Source organism: Myxine glutinosa, chromosome 6, assembly GCF_964187855.1.
Source record: "Myxine glutinosa chromosome 6, kmMyxGlut1.1, whole genome shotgun sequence".
Classification (NCBI taxonomy): Eukaryota; Metazoa; Chordata; class Myxini; order Myxiniformes; family Myxinidae; genus Myxine; species Myxine glutinosa.
Window position 1 is genome coordinate 111,621,620 of NC_136266.1, and position 23,552 is coordinate 111,645,171.

Genomic DNA, 23,552 nt, shown 5'->3' on the forward strand with positions numbered 1-23,552 from the left:
TCCACTCTGACAACTTCATATGAAGTGCTAAAAGTAACAGAAATACTTCACCCGACAGACACTGGCTCTTCTTCAAAAGTCTCACACGTGCACATGTGACGCATCGCACGTTTACACGTGACATGCTACACGTACAGGCATACGTGCGACGCGTCACACGTGTACACATCACACGTTAATGGAGCCCCACATTGTTGCCGAAATACCAACCTGAGCCAGCGTGGCTCAAGGCCAAGCGAACTTTCACGTTCCCAGTGCATTTTTCATTCCATTCAAGCAAATATGTACAATTGACAATATCCATTTTAACTCGCTACCTTTACTTGCAATAAATCTAGTGAACTCGAGGGCTTCAGACAAAAAGAAAAACAAAATACTACAACAAAGAAGCCTCCATATAAGTACTATGTACACCTTCGTATCGATAATAACCACTCGCGCTCCTGGTTGAACTAAAAACCAAGCCTTTAAACCACGTAAACACTCACAAACACCTTTAACTATCCAAACATTGGAAGGAGTGAACTCCATTTACCACTTTTCAATTTCATCACGACCTATCAAAAACGAGCAAACAAAAAGGATAAACATTCTGTGGTTCTTCTGGGGAAGATCTAAAAGGAATGTCTCTTCACAATGTTATGGCGGGGCTTACAGGAGTAGGTTGTGGTGTCTCGAGAAAGAATGCCGCCGTGTGCTCCATAAGGAACACAACAACGGAGGGAGTGATGGTGGAGAAAACGTTGCGATTAAAAAAAATTGATAAAAGGGATGTGAAGTTGCAACCTCGTGTGTGGTACTCGTAATTTACCCGCATCACCTGTTAAGCACTTTATTGTCATTGCTTCAGGACCAGAGATTTAAAATAATAATTGGACCAGAGATTAATAATAATAATAATAATAATAATAATATAAAATAATAATAATAATAATAATAATAATAGATCAGAAGTAGAAATAAATACTTGAAACCTTTACCATTATAAATAGCTTTTGTTCAAGTGCCATTAAGCACAGTTGTTGATAGAGGTTAATTGGTCAGGCAGTGGAGTTGAGCAAGGAGGGGTGAGGTGCAAAAGAAGTGGGGTGAGGTGCAACGGAAGTGGGGTGAGGTGCAACGGAAGAGGGGTGAGGTGCAACGGAAGAGGGGTGAGGCGCAACGGAAGAGGGGTGAGGCGCAACGGAAGAGGGGTGAGGCGCAACGGTAGAGGGGTGAGGCACAAAGGGAGAGGGGTGAGGAACAAAGGGAGAGGGGTGAGGAACAAAGGGAGAGGGGTGAGGCACAAAGGGAGAGGGGTCAGGAACAAAGGAAGAGGAGGGGGTGAGACACAAAGGGAGAGGGGTGAGGCACAAAGGAATTGGGGTGAGGTGCAAAGGAAGTGGTGTGAGCTGTAAAGGAAGCGGGGTGAGGGGTAAAGGAAGTGGAATGAGGCTTAAAGGAAGTGGGGTGGGGCGTAAAGGAAGCAGGGTGGGGCGTAAAGGCAGCGGGGTGAGGCGCAAAGGAAGCAGGGTGGGGCGCAAAGGAAGCAGGGTGAGGTGTAAAGGAAGCAGGGTGAGGTGTAAAGGAAGCAGGGTGAGGTGTAAAGGAAGCGGTGTGAATGGCAGAGCTGAGAAGAAAAATGTAACTTTACCAGTGCAGTAACCAAAGATATCTTGTGAATCACTAAACTGTCACATATCCGCTCAGCCAGACACGGCCTATGTAGAATAAATAAGCAAATGTAATTTAACATGAAAATAAAAAGAAAAGGAAAATAAATTAGACGATAATGCCATTGCCTACGACAGGCTCCGCAGAGATTCAGGGAGTGCGGGCCAGCTGAGGGGTGCACGGACTGTCCGTGCTGTCGGAGCTTCCACTGGAGGCCGAGGGGGTGTCCTCCCGGCGCAGGTAGAACCATCGGGCAGCCAAGAAGAACGAGATGCTCAGTAGCTTTGTGAACCATAAAACAGGGGAAGGTCACACCCCGCACAAAGACGGTCACAAGTTATTTCAATGCGCTGGTGAGGCCGCTGGAAATCACCAAAGACAAACGTCTCGTTAAAACACTACAAACACCAGGGTGCTAAAAAAATAGATAGAATATTAAATTATTGCACAATATATCAATCAAGTTCAGTGATTAATAATGGAACATGGCCTCTCTAAAATACTGTTTTTATTATTTTACGAAGCTATGTCAAATCGCAAAGAAATATTCACCAAGCAGGAGTTGAGTTTGAGGCCTATGAAATGTTTCACGCCATGTTTTTATGATGCGATTGTCATGTTTGTGCCAGCCACAGGGGCCGGGGAGGAGTGGGTAGGGACAGCCCAATGTCGTGACGGAGGGCCATTATTAGCAGGGTGACGTCGACGAGGCAGATTACAGATCAACAGGCTTGTACCACCGCCTCTGCACTTCCTCTCTTACCTTGTAACTGATTCCCAGTAGGAGAGTCGAGTTGCTCATGGCAGCATTGTGGTACAGGTGGCACGCCCCGAGCTCGCCACAATCTTTTTGCCAGAGCTGGCATGTGCGGTCAATAAATGAGCCAAAAGCAATTGGCCCTGGAATGCCACCTGCGTGAGAGATGCACAGCATTGGTATTTGACATGTGGCAGAAATGAAATGAATAAATGAATGTGTGGTGGAATGTAGGTCGGGAGAAATTACCAACTGGAACTAGGGATGGCTGGCTCCCAATATATTTTTGGGATCATTCCCAATAAATCCAAGGAGTAGGGTAGATAAAAACAAAGAAAATACAAAAGGGGGATCCAGTTTAGTTCTTTCAGCTCTCTCATCCTTCTGACTGTTCCCAGCTCCTCCAAGATACACACCCTCGTCTAGTAATCCATTTCTGGTTCAGCTTCCACTATCAAGGCAAATCTAAACTCCACTCGTTTCTTCCTTTTTTGTCCAATCCATGCACACCACCCCCATGCTGACCTAAACTTTATTACCACCACACCACCATTAACCATTCATAACCCAACCCTCCAACTTGCTGATTTCAGTGTTTCCTTCTATATCTCTCCATCTCTCTATCTCTTCCTTTCCTATTCGTTTATTCCATTGCTGGTTGTGCCCAATTGTTGCCCCACTACACAACATTCATTTTAACCTTGCTCTAACACGAGCCTCATTATTGTAGAGAAAGAACGAGTGAGAGAAAAGCTCCAGAAAAAGTAACCTATATAATATAATATTAAAAACAAAACAACAAAAAAAACCAACAAATAATATACATATACATATACATATACATATACATATATATATATATATATATATATATATATATATATATATATATATATATATATATATATATATATATATATATATATTGTTACGGAAACGGGGACGGCGCTCCCCTTAGCAAGGGGGGGGGGGGGTTAATCCCCCTTCTATTTGCACTGGCCGTCTCCGATCCTGAAGCTACCCCGCTCCCCTGTGGGGTGGGATTGGCCGAGGTGATTGGTCAAGGGATTCCCGTACACCTCCACCAATCCCTCCACAAGGCAGGTGGGTAACTCCGCTCGAAACCACGGACAAGATGGTATTTGCCGAGCGGGTTAGCAGTCCGAAGTTCGAGCCATTAACAAAGACTAACCCGATTGCGGAGCTTTGGCCGAAATCGCACCACAGGAACTCAATGGGGAAATCTCTAAAACGATCGGATGAGAAAGAAGAAATCAAAGAATGGAGGAACAGATATTTATTATTATTTACACAAACCCAAAGAAGAAAAGAAGAACAAAGTAATTTACAGGGAAGAGGAAGAAGCAGATACACAGGGCAAATCCTTATACAAGCTTAACGTATCTCCAGACAACACAGAGGACAGACGACGGGCAGACTCACACGAATGGGGAATTGCAGGTTGGATTGGCTGGAGGGAGAGAAGGGTTCGTGCAGGACAGCAGGCTGGAGGTGAGTGGCTGCCGACTCCACCGCAATCTCGTCCACAGAACGGTGACGGGGAGGTCCGAGGATCGCGGCACGTCGAGGTTCGCGTGCCCGCACTTGTTGTTGTCTGTAGCCTTGTAGGCTTGCGCGTCTTCGCCTCATGCGTCTCCGAAGCTCTCAGCAGGACCGCCACCTGCGCAAGCACCTCCCTCACAAACTCTCTTGCAGAACTGCTTGCCACGGAACTCCTCAACTGAGGTGGGGGCTCCGCGCAACGGGTTATATAGCGCCACACCCTGGAACGTTCACGAAACTGTTCGATGTTTCTTGGTCACGCCTCTCAAGCCATACCCCTGATCTCTGGTTGGTCGTTCGGGGGCTCCACCCTTGATGACGAGGTGGGGCCACGCCCTTCTTCTCCGAGTTGGAGCACATGTTCGATGGCGGCAAATGCAGTTGGTAATGGAGGTAAAGCAGTTGGCAATGGAGGCAATGCAGTTGGCAATGGAGGGTCTGGGGCCATCGAAAGGGGATCTATCTTATTTGATTTTGGTGCAACGTAAGATCGACTAGTGGAGACACAGCCTTAACTGATACACATAATAAAGAAATAACTACAGAGCGGTTCTATGATTGGCTACGTGCTTGTACATGGACTAGCTAAGGTGCACTCGTTTCAATTAACAGCCAATTAAGGGGGAAATGTACACGGGGGGTTATTAGGGATTTTAATACTAAATTTGATAAAGTGAAGGTTCTAAAAAACCGTAACAATATATATATACAGTGCATTCAGAAAGTATTCAGACCCCTTCACTTTTTCACTTTTTGTTACGTTGCAGCCTTATGCTGAAATCGTTTCAATTCAGTTTTTCCCTCATCAATCTCCACTCAATACCCCATAATGACAAAGAGAAAACCGGATTTTAGAAAGTTTTGCAAATTTATTGAAAAGAAAAAACTGAAATATCACTGACATAAGTATTCAGACCCTTAACTCAGTACTTAGTTGAAGCACCTTTGGCAGCGATTACAGCCTTGAGTCTTCTTGGGTATGACGTGACAAGCTTTGCACACCTGGATTTGGGGATTTTCTGCCATTCTTCTCTGCAGATCCTCTCAAGTTCTGTCAGGTTGGATGGGGACCGTCGGTCGACAGCCATTTTCAGGTCTCTCCAGAGATGTTCGATTGGGTTCAAGTCAGGGCTCTAGCTGGGAAACTCAAGGACCTTCACAGAGTTGTCCCTAAACCACTCCTGCATTGTCTTGGCTGTGTGCTTCGGGTCATTGTCCTGTTGGAAGGTGAACCTTCGGCCAGTCTGAGGTCCTGAGCGCTCCGTTTCAGGTTTTCATGAAGGATATCTCTGTACTTTGCTCCGTTCATTGTTCCCTCAACCCTGACCAGTCCCCCAGTCCCTGCAGGTGAAAAACACTCTGGGACGTCCAAATTGTCCAAAATGCAATCTTGTCCAAATTTGACAGTTGGTGTCACACTGAGGAACCATCCTTTCACCAACTCGACAGCGTACAAAAACCCTGCGTGATGAACCAAAGATTTAAAATTTTGATTCATCGGTCCATAAAACCTTATTGGGCTAGCCTGGTGTTGGGCTAGACTGGTAAAGCCTGGTGTTGGGCTAGCGGCTAGGGTGCCAGCTTAGGATCCTAGGATCCTGGGTTCGAATCCCGGTCGATCGCTGAATTTAACGCCGGGGGGGGGGGGGGGGGGGGTTGACTCAGCCTGTCATCCTTCCGAGGTCGGCTAATTGAGTACCAGTTCACTGGTAATTTCCTGCTCGTCGTAAAAGGCGACAAAAAGGGTTGGCGGCAGGAAGGGCATCCGGCCGTAAAACATTGCTTCAAAAAGGGGACCAAAAAACAACAACAACCACGGTCCCCGAAAAAGGCCAACCCCCGCTTTGCGGGGAAAAATGGCCTCTAAAGGTGGTTTTTTTTCTAAAGGTGGTCCATAAAACCTTATCCCAGTCTTCAGTGGTCCACTGGCGGTGCTTCATGGCCCAGGCAAGCCTCTTTTTCTTATTTTGGCATCTTAGCAATTGCTTTCTTACTGCCACTCGACCTGTCAAACCTGCAGCTCGAAGTCTTCTCTTCACAGTTGAAAGTGAGACTTGCTTACTTCGACCAGTGTTAAGCTGTGCTTGACGCTGTTGTCCTGTGAGCCGCCTATCACGCAAGCTGTTGACTCTCAGAAACTTGTCTTCTGATTCTGTTGTGGCTTTGGGTCTGCCAGACCTCTTCCTGTCAGAGTTTCCTCCAGTTTCCAAGTGCCTTTTGATGGTGTAGGAAACTGTACTCACTGACACCTTGGCTTTCTTTGCAATTTCTCGAAAGGAAAGACCTACTCTTTTAAGGGTTATAATGGTCTGTCTTCCTTTGTTAATTGCCTTTTTCTCATCATTATGATAGCAATATACTACTTCCTGCAGTGCAATATTGTCCAAATAATGCTTCAGAGGGTATAATAACAGTCTGTTCCAATACTGCTTTTATACAGACAGGGGGTTTGTAATCAAGTAATCAGCAGAGGTTGGGACACCTGTAGGAATTGTTTGCATCAACTTTCAAGGCTTAATTTACTTACATTGCTGCAGAACAGCTATAAGTTGTTAACCCATTACTTGTTCCCTGAAGAAGGCCTTTTTTTTTTTTACAATATACTGTAACTGTGCAATTTACATTATTTTCCCGTTTTTGCGAACCTAAATATTTTTTTTAACCTCGAGCAGTTTACTGCTTACCTTTGTACCATTTCAGGTTATTCACTGGACTTGAATTGCTTAAATTTCAATAAAAACTGGAAAAATTGAGGTGTTCTAAAACGGTTGACCGGTCATGTAATTATGTATGTATGTATGTATGTATGTATGTATGTATATAATATATACACACATATATGTTATTTGATTTTTTTTTTTTTTAATTGTCATATTATATAGATTACTTTTCCTGGAGCTTTTCTCTCTCACTCGTTCTCTCTCTACAAGAATGAGGCTCGTGTTCGAGCAAGGTTAAAAGTGTCCGTCCGTCCGTCTGTCTGTCTCCTCCATAACTCCAAAACCACGAAACCTAGCGCCCCCAAACTTTGCATGCATACATCTGGACCTCCAACAGATTCCAATGATGAAAACTGGGTGTTTGGGTGTGTTATAACACCCTTTTTGAAGATAATTAACGAGGTGCTTATAAGAAATGAGCGGATGTCACACAAGTGTCAAGCCCACTGCACCTCACTGGGTTCTTAAGTCGCCATTTTGTTTCGGCCTACTCAAACATGCCTTGGAAACACAATCGATTATCATTACATAATTGAAGCATATCAAAATCTGGATTCGGATATGAGGATTGGATGCTGTAGACTAAATTATGTCCACATCTGGAGTGAAATCTTACAAAATTATCATATCCAGCAATTGGTGAATGCTATTCAGGCTGCTTTTGCAAGCTATGGCGTTACAGTAGACAGAGCTCCCTTTTTCTTTTTCATCACAAGGCTGGGGAAGTTTGGTTGTGTTACAACACCCTTTTTTTGAATTTGTCTGCTCTTAGTGGTTTCCATATGATTTGCTGCTTGAAATCGATCCGTTTTTAAAATTCCTCGGCTATTTCAACCAGAAGCAATCAGCCGCTCTGATTCAGCCGGCTATTTCATACATACAAATCGTATACATACAAATACATACAAATACATACATACAAATATCATACATACAAATATCATACATAATCATACATACAAATACATATATACATACATACAAATCGATCCGTTTTTAAAATTCCTCGGCTATTTCAACCAGAAGCAATCAGCCGCTCTGAATCAGCCGCTCTGCCGCTCCCCTTGTTTTTTGTGTTTTGTGTGTCGGTTTGTCTTTTTGTGTGATTAATGTTTGCTCTTTCACGAGCCTCGATGTTGTATACAAAAAAAAAAAAAAAAAAAAGAAAAAAAAAAGCTTGCTATTGCTTGTCAAGCCAGCCATTCTTTATCACCCATTCCGTTGGAGTGCTTGCTGGAGTGCTTATGCCATTTCAAGAGGGCTCTTAATTAATTAGTCACAAGGCCGGGGAAGTTTGGGTGTGTTATCACACTTTAAAAAAAAAATTGTCTGTTCTCAGTGGTTTCCACATTTCGCTGATTTGCTGCTTGAAATCGATCTGTTTATAAAATTGCTCGGCCATTTCAACCAGAAGCAATCAGCTTGCTATCGCTTGCCAAGCCAGCCGTTCCTTATCACCCATTTCGTTGAGGTGCTTGCTGGAGTGCTTAAGCCGCTTAGCGAGGGCTCCACAAATGAAGTGAGAAATGCCTATGTACTGTTACGTTTGTGGGTGTAGTAATGAAATACCTTAACCCAGGTAGAATGTATAGGGTAGTGTGCTCCGACTGTCGTGAAGAAGAAGAAACCTGCCTGTAACTAAGTAGGGCTGGATGTCGTGGGTGTAAGTGTATATTTATCTCCATGCGAGGGGTGGAGCTATGCTAATTAGTTAGGGTATAAGGGTAGATTCCCTGTGTGTAGTTGCCTCTGGTTTCCCCTTTGTTCCTTATGACACTCACAACACCCGTAATGGCGATCAGTGCTTAAATTAAATAAAGCGATCGCTGACCGGATCCGAACACTACCACTGACACCACCCAGTGAATCATCTCGATGGGCGCGAAGAGGGCCGTGAGGCCTCGCCCCGAAGGACGATTAGTTAAGAAATGATGGGGTGAGCGGGTGGCGCTCGGTGGTTGGAGTGCGCGTGACGTCAGAGAGAATATTCTAGCACCAGGGACAAAAAGGACACATTCCGCCATTTTTTTTTTTTTTTTGTCTGTGTGTCTGTGTGTGTGTGTGTGTGTGTGTGTGTGTGTATATCTATCTATCTATCTATCTATCTATCTATCTATCTCTCTCTCTCTCTCTCTCTCTCTCTCTCTCTCTCTCTCTCTCTCTCTCTGATTGCGAGCGGACGCACTCTTGGTCCTGGCTTCCATCACGTGCAGTCGCACTTCTCTCTCTGTTCCGAGCTACGTGAAAGGCAGACGCAATTTCCTGTCCTTGATGCTGGCTTCATGACGGCTGTGCTTGGTGCCGTGTGCGCCTGAAAGGAACATCGGGGCTCGGTGCAGCCGAGCGGGAAGGACGAGGGAGGAGTTCGGGCCTGTTCGCTTTGAATCGGCGGCTGGCGGTGAACGCGACTTCATGCCAACACGTGTTTTCCCGCGCAGGGACGCGGCACCTTTGACGGCACCTTTGATTTGACAATCCCGGACTGTCAAGGAGACCAGAGCTGAGTACCAGCTAACATATTACACTTTTTTTTTTACTTTCATTTATTTCGCCCTGTGTCTGTATTTGAGTCCGTCTGGGGCGCCTCAATTAGTAATTAGTTTTACGGCACATTCTTTGTTATCCTGGTATTTGTTTTATTAAACCATTATTTGTTGCATTTTAATTGTTGTATTGCTGATTGTCCTGTCTTGTACATTTAATTGTTGTGGGGATCGGATAACACCCGTGCCACGTCCGGTCGTGCAGGTAAGGACCTCGCTGCCCTCCAATACCCCCCATGCGCGTCACTACCGCCATAGTTGAGTATACGCCTCAGAATTAAAGCTCAGTTGGCCATCCGTCACACTGCAGTGTTCACTACAGGGGAGACACGCGACAGTACTTAATTAATTAGTCACAAGACCGGGGAAGTTTGGGTGTGTTATAACACCCCTTTTAAAATATGATCAACAAGGTGAACCACCACTTGGTGAACACTATTCAGGCTGCTTTTGCAAGCCATGGCGTTACAGTAGACAGAGCTGCCTTGTTGTTTTCACGTACCCATTTTTTCACGATAGTCACTCTCCCCCTGCCCCCCCCCTCCTCCTCACTCCCTCACCCCTCCTCTCTCCCCTTTTCCCCCTCCACTCTCCCTTATTCTCTCTCCCCTCCACCCTCCCTCCTCCCCTCACTCCACTCCCTTTCCTTCCCCCTCCCTTCTCCCCATTTCCCTCCCTTCCTTCCCCTCCCCCTTTCACTTCCCTCCCCCCCCTCCTCCTTATGCCTTCCCTCCCTCCTCCCCCTCCCCTCTCCGTTTCCCCTCCTGCTTCCTCCCTTCTTCCCCCCTTTCCCTCCATCCTCTCCTCCCCCCTCATTCATATTCCCATCAGGAAGCGACTCATTGTTACCCAGCATCTTTACTTTTGCTATATATACATACTGTATATATATATATATATATCTTCTTGAGGAAGGGCCTCGCTATCCTCTTGAAGAAGAATCCTCAAACCTTTGGGCGTTGCCATCAGCCATGATCTTTCTTGGACAAACCACATTTCTAAGTTGGCTTACAAAGTCATCCTCAGGGCATCAAAGCCACTGAGAATCCTCCGTCGTGCAATGTCTTTCTTTGGCACACTTGAACGTTAATATACCTACAAAGCCTTCATCCACAGTTTGACACCATGGAGTACTCCTCTACCCCTCTGGGCTGGCGCCCCGCTTCACATCATGGAAACCAAGGCCTTCACGATCATTGGAGTCTCCTGCGATGAGGCCGAATCTCAGCCTATCACATTCACAACGCAGACAGAATGGTGGTCTCCGTCTTATCCCGCCTCCTTTCTGGTCTTGCACTCTCCGCCTCCCTACCCCAACCCCCAGGTTTATGCAATATGCACACCGTCTACCAGTAACCCCTTATTGGTGAAAGTCCCTAAACCCAGGACCACTTCCACTCATTCATTCCTCTTTTTTCCAGCTTGTGGAACCAACTTTCACATTCTCTTCCAGTTCATTCCATCCATTGTTCTACCATGTCCACAGACGCAGAAGTCTAGTTTTCCATAATATTTTTTTAAAACAAAAACAAAAAAACGTTTGCTTGAAGACAAATGCCTAAAGAGTGAACTTAATACAACAGGTGCACAACTACAAATAACTAAAATAATTAGCAAATTTCAAGACAAAACAGAACTGCGGACTGACTTGTTGACAACCAGGGCACTCTCAAAGCCCGAAGTTTCTTTTCCTTATTGCTATCGTTAATGAGCCGACCGGTAGAAAGTATAAATGAGAAGACACGGGGGAAGTTCAGCTATACCCCGAAGGCAAAGTGAGAAAGGAAAAGAAATGACAAGCAAGACAAGAGGGTTGGAAAAATAGCAGTGTCTGTGGCATTGAGGGGAGTGCGTGGGAGTAAAATATACCCAGGTTGTTTTATTTTGAAATATCAAAATTACATCCTTTTGATGTTGCATTCTATTACACAGGCAGACGAGGCCTTCAAATGGTAATGGAATTCTGCTTTTTAATCTTTCCTCCAGGTTTCTTAGACTAATTGTTAACTGCTCCAGAAGCAGAAAAGATAGTGCAGAAAGTTGAGAAAAGAGATAATAAATGGAAAAAAAAACTAGAACGGCACTCGGTAGAGCGCACACCTCCGCCAGGCTGAACAGTTTGTTTTGTATCCCAATGATAGGCCGGATCTGGATTCGGACCTGAACCAAAATGTAATCGGCTTGTTCTTGTCATCTAACCAACGCATCCACCAAGTTTAGTCATAACTCGTCCATAACTTTTTAAAATGTTATATTGTAGCGGCTACCGCTGGGTTTTCACAATCGCCTTGCACCTATCAAGGACGCGGAGAGATCACCATGCCGGGCTCGTGCAGGACGCCCGGGCAGGCCCGCGCTCAACTTGCCAGGCCTCGGTCGGGACGCCCGGGCATGCCCGGGCAGGCTCGCCCTCAACTTGCCAGGCCGCAGCCAGGACGCTCGGCCACGCCCCCTCTCGCCTTTCCTGGGCAAACGCTCCGGGATAATGTGTGTATATATATTGCTGCCCGATAAACGGGCTTTTCAGAGTACCTGAGTGTTTTGTTTGAATAAAGCAACTCGGACGAATTCCAGCTTTTTGTCGCGTCCATTCTTCCGATCGACGTGGGAGCCCGAGCTTCTTCATTGGTGACCTACCGACATGGACACGGCAGTGGCCCTTAAACTGCCTACCTTCTGGGAGGCTCACGCGGCGGTTTGGTTCGCACAGGCGGACTCCCTGTTCGCCCTGCGAGGCATCATGGCCGACACCCGCTTCCACCATGTGGTAGCAGCGCTCAGTTCAGCCACCGCGGCCCGCGCCCTGAGCCTCCTCGAGAGCCCGCCAGCCGCTGACAAATACGGCGCGATTAAAAAGCTTCTCCTCGACGCTTTCGCCCTCCCATCGGCGGAACGCGCACGGCGCCTGCTCGACCTGCCCGAGCTCGGCGACACGCGCCCTTCCGAGCGAATGGACTACATGCTTTCGCTGCTCGGCGAGCACTCTCCGGCATTCCTGTTCCGGGAGCTGTTCCTCCGTCAGCTGCCTAGCCCGGTACGCCTCGCCCTGGCAAGCACGACGATCACGGATCCCCGTGCCCTTGCCAGGGAAGCCGACAAGATCTCCGCCGCAGGCCAGCGCATCGCAGCAGCGACCTGGGGCCCACCGCCGTCCGACGCAACACCCATGGCGCCCGAGCACCCGGCACGGTCGACGACCGAACTGCCGACGCAATTGGCGGCCGCTACACCGAGCCGACCACCTCCAGCACGACGACCGGGGCCTCCACCTGACCAAGCGTGGTGTTACTATCATGCCAGGTTCGGACAGAAGGCCCGGACATGCCGACCCCCGTGCACCTTCGGCAGGCCGGGAAACGGCCGGGCCGGCGTTCATTACCAGCCATGAGCGCCGGCCACACGGGCAACTTACTGTTCATCACGGATAAAGCGTCCAGACGGCGCTTCCTGTGCGACACCGGCGCCCAACTGAGCGTCATACCCGCCTCTGACCAGGACAGGCAGTCCGCGGTTTGCGGCCCCTCCTTGGTTGAGGCCAACGGATCGGCCATCCGCACCTTCGGCCCGCGCAACGTCACCCTCTGCTTCGGCGGCCAACGCTTTGCTTGGACGTTTGTAACCGCAAACGTGCCCATGGCTCTGCTAGGCGCCGACTTCCTCTGCGCACATGGACTGCTGGTGGACGTCCAACGGCGTCGTTTAATCAACGCCGAAACCTTCAGCTCCCTGGTATGCACATTGAGCAGCTCCGCGCCGTCCGAGCTGGCATGCGCCCTCCCGGCGGCGAACGAGTTTGCTCGCCTGCTCACGGAGTTCCCGGCCCACACGCGGCCGACGTTTTCGGCCGTCGCAGTACGGCATGGGATCGAGCACCACACAACAACAACGGGCCCGCCGGTCTACGCCAGAGCCCGCCGCCTCGACCCAGCCAAGCTCGCCGTGGCCAAAGCCGAGTTCGACGCTTTAGAACACCTCGGCATCGTGCGGCGCTCCGATACCGCGTGGGCTTCGCCACTACACATCGTCCCAAAGCCAGGGGGCGGCTGGCACCCATGTGGCGACTACCGCCACCTTAACGACGCTACCACCCCCGACAGGTATCCGATCCCGCACATCCAAGACTTCTCCGCCCGTCTGGCGGGACGGGTCATTTTTTCGAAAATTGATCTCATACGGGGATATCACCAGGTACCTGTCAGGGCGGCCGACGTCCCTAAAACGGCAGTCATCACGCCGTTCGGCTTATTCGAATTCTTACGGATGCCGTTTGGTCTCAAGAACGCGGCTCAGGCGTTCCAGCGCTTGATGGACGGCGTGCTGCGTGACCTGCCGTTCCTTTTCGTTTACCTGGACGACATCCTCGTCGCCAGCACGTCCCGGGCCGAGCACCTCCTCCACCTCCGAACACTGTTCGGGCGCCTCAGCGAGCACGGCCTCATCGTCAACCCGGCCAAATGCCACTTCGGCACGACGGCCATTGATTTTTTGGGCCACCACATCACCAAGAACGGGGCCGTGCCGCTGCCAACCAAGGTCGAGGCCATCACCACGTTCCCGCGTCCCCGCACCATAAAGGCCCTGCAGGAATTCCTGGGAATGGTGAATTTTTATCACCGCTTTGTGCCCCGCGCTGCTCAACTCATGCGGCCCCTCTACGAAGCCCTCCGGGGCAAGCCAGCCAAGCACGACATCGCCTGGTCCGCAGCAATGGACGCGGCCTTCCAAAGCTCAAAGCGGGCCCTCGCCGACACAACACTGCTCGCTCACCCGGTGCTCAACGCTCCCATCGCCATCACCACGGATGCCTCCGACTACGCGGTGGGCGCCGTACATGAGCAATGGGTGAACGGGGTTTGGCAGCCACTCGCTTTTTTCAGCCGGCAGCTCCGGCCGAACGAGCTCAAATACAGCACGTTTGACCGTGAGCTCCTCGGTCTACACCTGGCCGTCCGCCATTTCCGCCACCTCCTGGAGGGCCGACCTTTCACGGCGTTCGTTGACCACAAGCCGTTGGTTTACGCAATGGCCAAGGTCACGGAGCCGTGGTCGGCCCGCCAACAGCGCCACCTCTCCGCCGTGTCGGAGTTTACCACGGACATCCGGCACGTCGCCGGCAAAAACAACGCCGTGGCCGACTGTCTTTCCCGGGCCAGCGCAAACGCGGTCCACCTGGGCGTGGACTTCGCGCTTATGGCGGCGGACCAAACCACCGACACCACGGTGCAAGCCCTCCGGGCGGCGGACACGGGCCTCCGCCTGGCCGACATCCCCTTCGCGGAAACTGTCCTGCTCTGCGACGTCTCCCAAGGCCAACCTCACCCCATCGTGCCCGTCACCTGGCAACGCCGCATCTTCGCCTCCCTCCACGGCCTTTCACACCCGGGCCGGAAAGCTTCCCAGAAGCTGGTGTCGGCGCGATTCGTCTGGCACGGCCTTCGTCGGGACGTCCGCGATTGGACCAGCACCTGCACAGCCTGCCAACGGGCCAAGGTCCACCGACACACCCAGGCCCCGCTGGCACCTTTCACCGTGCCCGAACGACGTTTCGACCACGTCAACGTGGATCTGGTGGGCCCCCTCCCCCCGTCACGGGGGTTCACACACCTGCTCACCATGGTGGACAGGACCACCAGGTGGCCGGAGGCCGTTCCCCTTGTCTCCACCACCACCACAGCCGACGTGGCGCAGGCTTTCATCGCCACCTGGGTCGCCCGCTTCGGCGCACCGGCAGACATCTCGTCAGACCGCGGACCACAGTTCACCTCCGAGCTGTGGGGCGTGGTCGCCCGCAACCTGTGGGTCAAGCTCCACCGTACTACGGCCTACCACCCCCAAGCAAACGGGTTGTGCGAGCGATTCCACCGCTCCATGAAGGCCGCGCTCATGGCCGGCCTTCAAGACGGCGGTTGGGCCGACCGGCTGCCGTGGGTCCTTCTGGGCCTCCGCACGGCCCCCAAGGAGGACCTCCAGGCATCCACCGCCGAGCTTGTCTACGGCCAGGCGCTACGCGTCCCGGGCGAATTCGTGCCCGACGCTACCAGTCCCTGGTCCGCAGCTCACCAGCGCTCGGACCTCCAGGAGGCCGCCCGACGGTTTGCCCCCGTGCCAACATCCCACCACGGTGACCCCCAGTCCTACGTCCCCCCAGCACTTCACACAGCGGAGTATGTTTTTGTGCGTCACGACGCACATCGGGGGCCACTCCGGCCGCCGTACGACGGGCCCTTCCGGGTCCTGCGACGGGACGACAAGTCATTCGTCATCGACATCGGCGGCAGGTCGGACCGGATTGCGGTGGACCGCCTCAAGCCGGCGCACGTGGACGTCCACCAACCACCACGGGTGGCCCTTCCGCCGCGGCGAGGCCGCCCCCCGTCCACGGTGCCCCCCACTCGACCGCCCACCACCACACCGGACCCCCCCCCCCCCCCCCACGACCCGCCAGGAGTCGCTTCGGCCGGGTCATCAGGACCCCCCTCAAATTGACCCTGCCGGTGCAAGTCGATTCTGGGGGGACGTGTGTAGCGGCTACCGCTGGGTTTTCACAATTGCCTTGCACCTATCAAGGACGCGGAGCGATCACCATGCCGGGCTCGTGCAGGACGCCCGGGCAGGCCCGCACTCAACTTGCCAGGCCTCGGTCGGGACGCCCGGGCATGCTCGCCCTCAACTTGCCAGGCCGCAGCCAGGACGCTCGGCCACGCCCCCTCTCGCCTTTCCTGGGCAAACGCTCCGGGATAATGTGTGTATATATATTGCTGCCCGATAAACGGGCTTTTCAGAGTACCTGAGTGTTTTGTTTGAATAAAGCAACTCGGACGAATTCCAGCTTTTTGTCGCGTCCATTCTTCCGATCGACGTGGGAGCCCGAGCTCCTTCAATATATCGCTTTTCCCCTGATCCCTGAATGGTGACGAATCACTTAAAGATTAAATAATTATCGTATCCGAATTCAAATTGAGATCTTCACCAAAATCGAATCGATTAGTCCTTGTCACACCCTCAACCAGTCCAACAAGTTTCGTCCAAATCCGTCCACAATTTTTTGAGATACCCTGCTGTATATCGTTTTTGGCCCTATCTCCCAATGGTGAACAATCACTTTTAAATTCTAGTAGCCGGATCCGAATCCAGATCTTCACCAAAATCTAATAATGCCGTCCGTGTCGTGTCACATTCGCTACCTCTCTACCTAATTTCGTCCGAATCCGTCCACAACTTTATGAGATATCCTGTTCACAGACAGACAGACAGGGGTATAAACATAACCTTCATCCACCTTCTGTGGCAGAGGTAATAACTGTTTTCGATAACACAGATTCCGCTTAAAATATATAGTTTATAATTGTACCAGTTAAGTCTTATAAAGGCAAACACGGATGAAATATTCCCATAGGGCAATCCCGAAAATGTGCAATGGTCACATGGCCGGGTTTGTTCAGTTTGCATCGGCATCAGTCTTGAGCAGTTGTTTTCGAACTTGTATCCAAGCCCTGGTGTTGGGCTAGCGGCTAGGGTGCCGGCTTAGGATCCTGGGTTCGAATCCCGGTCGATCGCTGAATTAACGCCAGGGGGGTTGACTCAGCCTGTCATCCTTACGAGGTCGGCTAATTGAGTACCAGTTCACTGGTAATCCCTTGTTTGTCGTTAAAGGCGGCAAAAAGGGTTGGCGTCAGGAAGGGCATCCGGCCGTAAAACATTGCTTCAAAAAGGGGACCAAAAAAACAACAACAACCACGGTTCCCGAAAAAGGCCAACCCCCGCTTTGCGGGGAAAAATGGCCTCTAAAGGTGGTTATTTTATATTTATATATCCTTAGCAAAGTCTTATAATGAACAACTACACTCCTTGGACTGCTCGTCGTAGTTAATACAACTTTCGCCCCATCACGTTGAATGTGCGTGGACACGACATACATTACTGCCCATTTGAGTATCGTGGCCAAATTGTAAATTCCTGCCTTGGTGGAGAGGTTCCTTCAGCAACACCATGTGACGGAGGGCACGACCGCGCAGGGTAAACATGCAGCTACGGAGGAGTTCACCGTCCATAGGTGACCTTCGGGCCCACAGAGGAGCCAATGGAATAGCAGCAATTAAATTGCAACAGTTTGGTTTAACTTGAAGACAAACTAAAGCAGAATCAATTTACGTTCTCACAAATTATTCAAATGCGTTACAAATCCTAGGAACCAAGGTTATCGACGTCAAAAGTTGCATTTGAGGACGAATTGTTTTGTTTTGAGGTGTTTTTTTCCTCCCGCAATAATAAAATTTTTAAAAATAAATTTTCGGGTTTCACTTCAAGCAACAAACGCAGGTGTTCCAAAAACAAACAAACAAACAAAAAACAACAACCCCAAAACACTTCCTTGTTTAGATGTTCCAATCCCAACAGTTCTCGCTCACGTTGTCGTCTCGATAACCATCGTGATGCATCTCTAGCAGAAAAGCCAGTAGAGGAGGGTTTGAAGAACGGTACAAGGGTCTCATGTTACCAGAACGTGCCTGGAATGAAATTGCTGAACCATTGTCATTCTGAGCACAAGCAGTGCCAAAAATACAATACTGTGGGGGCTCCATCATGGAAAAACGACGCCATTATCATGAAGTCATAAGTAGGAGTGTGTGAAGTCGTAAAAGTCATAAACCTATCCCGTGCAGACTTGCTAACCTTAGCATTGTAACGTTCCATAACTTAAGCACTTGAAACAACCATCTAAATCATTGATGAGGAACAATGCTATTTTGAGGATTAATTAACACAGCAAGGCAAGGTATACACTTTATGGGATGCAGCTAAACTCGTTTGGAATCACCATGAGATACAATGGGGTTACGATTCCCCTATTTACATCGAATTGGTCTCTGCACTTTGCTAGCCTTCCCTGTTTTGCATCATACAATTTTCCTCTTTACATATGATATTGTTGCGGTTTTAGAACCCCTCACTTGTAAATACTTGTAAATAATAACTCTTGTAAATATTCCATCATTTAATAAGGTCGCACCCATAGTTAGTCCACAAGCAACACGTAGGACACCATAGGAACTTTTAGTTATTTCCTTAATATGTGTTTCAGATAAGGCTGTGTTCCCAATAGTTGAATCTGCGTTGTATTAATTAAATAAGATAGGCCCCATTCCATCCATTTTGCTCTCTCTCTCTCCAAATTGTGTTACATTGCTTGCCAGCAGCGTTCGCTGCATTCAAACACCATTACGCATGCGGTCAAGCCGAAGAAGAAGGGGGTGGAGCGCCGAGACCGAGGCGTGGCCCTGTCGGCGAGCCAACCAGGGCTGAGGTGAGCTCATTGATAGGCGTGGCTCGATGAAGCGCGGCTTGATTTCTACGCGGGCTATGTAAGCGCAAGCGCGGCGCCTTTACAGAAGACGGGAGAGAAGTGCGGTTGTTGAGAGAAGCCCAAGAGGAGAGAGAGGAGAGAGAGGGCACGGACTGCGCGGAGGTTGGGCGAGATTGCATCATCGATTGTATTGAACCGCGCATACGGCCGTGCGAAGGACTACCCCCTCCCCGCCCCCCCCTCCCTCCCCCACCACGTATAAGGTCCGACGGCATGCCAACAGTAGGCACTCGCTGCTGCCGCGGTACGAGTCAACACCCGGAGCCGGACTCGAGTGAACCTGGGGCCGGACCTCGACGCCGACCATCTGCCTGGACCTTCCTCGCCTACCATCTGCCTGGACCCTTCTCCTCCTACCACTACCCTCCCATGTAAGTCTGTCTGTTTTGTCCTGGGGTTAAGTAAGACTGTATAGTTAAGGTTGCCCTGTGTCTGCTTCTTCCTCTTCTTGTACATTCTTCCCCTTTCGTTTCCTCTTTCTTGGGTCATTGTACATAATTAATAAATCTTATTTGTTCTTCCCTTTACTCTGATTTCCTCTCATTCGATCGTTGGTGTCTTTTCTCAATTGAGTACCTGTGGCACGATTTGGCCAACCACTCAGGATCGGGTTTAGTTCCTTTTGTTAATGGCTCGGGCTTCGGATTGCTAAACCGCTCAGCAATTTCCATCTTGTCCGCGGTCCGAGCGGGAGTTATCTACCTGCTTTGCGGTCGGATTGGCACTCAGGTATTTGGGACTCCATTGACCAATCACCCTGGCCAATCTCGATCGGAAAGGAGCGTTATAATTTCCAGGATCGGGGGGACGGCCAGCTTAAAAGACAAGGGGATTAACCCCCCCTTGGTAAGGGGAGCGCCGACCTCCGAATCCGCAACAATATATTTATTATTATCAACACAAATTCCCCATACTTTGTGATTTAGGATGACTTCCAGCCAGGGGTAGCTTAGCCATGGGCTTTAGGCCTTAGGGTTAGTGCAAGCGAGGGAGTAGAGGAGAGATGGAAACAGATTTTAACGAAATTTTTCTTGCATCTCCTTCCATGCCTCTTATTTCCAGCAATGTTTGGTTAAAACCCCTTCCGATAGCGTAGACTTCGTAAAGTCTACGTTACACCCACAAGGGAATATTTTTCAACATTTTGGTGGAAGTGCCAAAGAATGCATTTTGCACCTCTAAGGTGACACATAAAAGTGTCAAACCGATGAGATGATGCACAAGCAAGCACATGACAATCATTTACCCAGAGCTCGCACCACGATCCACTGCAGACCCAGGGCAAAAGATCGCTGTCCGTCTGGGACGCACCTGCAGACGAAGAAAGCAAATGCAGTGTTCATATGAAACATTCAACCACAGCCCGTCTTCTGGAGTGCTAACAGGTCACACGCAAACAGTTTGGTGATGCCAAAAGTGGATGGATTAAAACAAGTTGCACATAATGGTAAACAATGCAAAGTTCACTGTTGTCATTTTTACGAGGGGTGTTCAGATAGTTCTAGAAACAAGGCATTCACAAATATAGAAGTTGTACCAACTTGAAAAATTAATATAGTGGCCCTCGACTTCAATGCAGTTGCTCAATTTGTCCGTCTCCGCCAAGTCAGTTCCTCATCACCGGCCATGCTGTTTAGACTTAAAATATCGAAGCAGATAATAGCCACTAGCGATCAGGTCTATGCTATACAGGAGAAGAGTTGAAGTGGGAGGGGTAGTGGGTGATCCAACTGCTTGAAGCTAGTCACAAATGGTGGTCTGCACGCAGCAAGGACCTTGCACACTGGTGTGTTATGATGGAGAAGCACATCTTTGGTCAACATCTCACAGCAACAACAACTAATGTGGTGGTGGTACCCCCCAATGCAAGTCTGAGGCCAAATCGTTCCAATTTTTCCCTGCTGCCCAGATTCGTCAGGGCAGCGAGGTCAGTCAGTGCTGATCAGTCCCCATGAACCGGCCCTTTCCGTTGTGTCTGTCTCTTCTCTGTCTCTCTCTCCGTCTATCTCCCCATCCTCTCTAACTTTGTTGTGACCCTGACTTCCTGAAGGCGGGGTACACCCTCCTGGAGGTGGGGGATCTCTGGATCGCTCCAGTGAGATTGATCAGCTGTCTACGTGTTGTGGGCTTGTTTGAGAGAACTGTCTGGGGCTATACAACAACAACAACAACAACAACAACATCATCCCTCAGCATTTGTCCTTGATAGCCTACCGCAACACCTGTACAAGGCTGGCATAATACACCGTTGACTGTAGTTTTGAGGTGTGTATATGTAGTCCATCAGCAGGATTCCCCTGGCAGCACTTAAAATTGAGTTCATGATCTTTCTGAGGTCAACATATGCAGAAATTTCTTAAAATTGTCAATTTTCTTCCGATTGACTTGAAATTTGAACAGGATTTTCATATCAGCTCACTGCAGACCAAGTCACATCAACTCGCACTAAGTCCTTCTCAAGACTGCGTGGGGTAAGTATTCCATGAATATCATCTAGTTACCTACACCACCAAAGGAGGATGCAAGTTATGTTTTCACCCCTGTCTGTTTGTCTGTCTGTGAACAAGATATCTCAAAAAGTTGTGGATGGATTCGGACGAAATTTGGAAGAGAGGTGGTGTATGTGACAAGGACGAAATGATTAGATTTTGGTGAAGATCCGGCTAGTAGAATTTTCTTAAGCGATTCTTCACCATTGGGAGATAGGACCAAAAACGATATATAATAGCAGGATATCTCAAAAAGTTGTGGATAGATTCGGATGAAACTTGGTGGAGAGGTTGGGTGTGTGACAAGGAAGAATCGATTCAATTTTGGTGAAGATCTGATTATGGATTCGGATACGATAATTATTTAATTAAGTGATTCTTCACCATTGGGAGACAGGGCCATAAACGATATATAGCATGATATTTAAAAAAAGTTATGGACGAGTTATGACAACTTAGTGGATGAGTTGATTAGGTGACAAGAACATGCCGATTAGATTTTGGTTCAGGTCCGAATCCAGATCCGGCCTATTACTGGGATACAAAATAAACTGTTCAGCCTGGCAGAGGTATGCGCTCTCCCGAGTGCCGTATTTCCAATCCTTCACACGGTGAATCTACCCGATTAATGGCTCGACCTGGGCAAACTTTTTGGGTCGTCCACCACATCTGCTGGTAGTCTTGATCTGGGTTCACAATCAAGGGACTCGCATCCACAACTCTATGGTATTCTTAGAATACTTACTTACCCTGCGGTCAATTTGGTGCGAGCCAACTCTTCTGTTTTTGAACGTTTTTTTTTTCCTTTGATCCAATATGGCTGCCAGACCACGTGAGCGATTACATCATAAATTTATATTCTCTAATATATTTGTTGCATGGATCACGCTCAATAAATTTCAAACTGGTCGGACGAAGTCAAATTATGACCTCATAATTACGACACCAATGACATCATCGTTAACAACACCTTTTCACCTTGTGGAATTTTATTACAATGAGCCACATTTCAATTTTTTCCATGGAGCGGTTTTGGAGAAATAGTGTAACTTTTTCCAGTTTTTCCAAAATGGCGCCTGTACCACGTGACCAATTACATCATACTTATCATTAAAATATTCCACAGGAGGAGGCGTTCCTACGGTGACAATTTTGTGTCCATCAGACCAACCGTTTCAGAGAAAACAACCATTACGCCTAGGTCCCCCGTCGGTGAAGTGATGTGAGTTGACAAAGTGGCAGACGCAAGGCGGCCATCTTGGATTTTGACGTGGCGACCCAATTTTCAATAGCGTTCTTCCTTATGCCTCGATACACCCACACACTGGATTAGAAGTTAGTAGTTCATTTATTTTTCAAGATATTCCGCTCACAAGGTTCAGACATACATGGCGGCGGCCATCTTGGATTTTGACGTGGCGACCTAATTTTCAATAGGGTTCTTCCATATGCCTAGTTGCACCCACACACCAAATTAGAATTCGGTCCTTCCCTTACTTTTATAAAGATATTGCAGGGCACGTACGGCCGCACAGACGGACGGAGGGGAAAACCATAGACCCCCTTTCGCTCCGCGGTGTGACGGGGGACAAAAAAATTCATACTGATCGGATGGTTATATTTGTCGAATTATGATGTCACAATGACGGCAACGATGACATCACGAACACATCTTATTCCCCATGGGGAGTTCTTGACAATGAGCCATGTTTAAATTTTTTCCATTGAGCGGTTTGAGATATAGAGGTACGAAGTTTTTCCAAGATGGCGCCTGTACCATGTGTCCTATGACGTCATAATTATCATTAAAATATTCCACAGTAGGAGACGTTCCTATGGTGAAAAATTTGTGTCAATCGGACCAAGAATTTCAGAGAAAAAGCAATTCATACTGATCGAATCAAGCGATGTACTTGTTGAATTATGACGTCGTAAATAAGGTGTGTGACAATTGACAATTATTATGTAATAATTATGACATCATAATTAACAAATCTTATTCCCCATGGGGAGTTCTTTGCAATGAGCCATGTTTAAAAAAATTTCCATGGAGCGGTTTCAGAGATATGGAGGTGCAACATTTTTCGACCAAGATGGCACCTGTACCGTACCATGTGACCTATGACGTCATAATTATCATTAAAATATTCCACAGTAGGAGACGTTCCTATGGTACAAATTTTGTGTCCATCTCACAGACAGTATCATGACTAACACTTGCAGAGGATTTTTTTTTTTTCCATACTGATCAGATCAAGCAAGTGTTGTACTCGTCGAATTATGATGTCATAATGAAGGCACCATGACATCATCATATCTTATTCCCCATGGTGAGTACTTGACAATGAGCCTTGTTTCAACTTTTTCCATTGAGCGGTTTGGGAGATATAGAGGTGTAACGTTTTTCCAATATGGCGTCTGTACCACGTGAACTATGACGTCATAATTATGACAAAAAATTTT

General features: G+C 48.6%; 1 protein-coding gene across 5 annotated transcripts in view; it reads right to left on the reverse strand.

The window, feature by feature from the left end:
* Positions 1 to 1,638: 1,638 nt before the first annotated feature.
* LOC137430191 (solute carrier organic anion transporter family member 4A1) overlaps positions 1,639 to 23,552 on the reverse strand; it is a 144,043-nt gene continuing 122,129 nt past the window's right edge. For all 5 annotated transcript variants that reach the window (XM_068120848.2, XM_068120844.2, XM_068120845.2 and 2 more), the window contains 3 exons: positions 19,847 to 19,911; positions 2,417 to 2,565; positions 1,639 to 1,935 (listed from right to left, as the gene is read on the reverse strand). In XM_068120848.2, the coding sequence (XP_067976949.1) occupies positions 1,804 to 1,935; positions 2,417 to 2,565; positions 19,847 to 19,911 (346 nt within the window). In that variant the 3' untranslated portion in view covers positions 1,639 to 1,803. The remainder of the gene's footprint in view (positions 1,936 to 2,416; positions 2,566 to 19,846; positions 19,912 to 23,552) is intronic.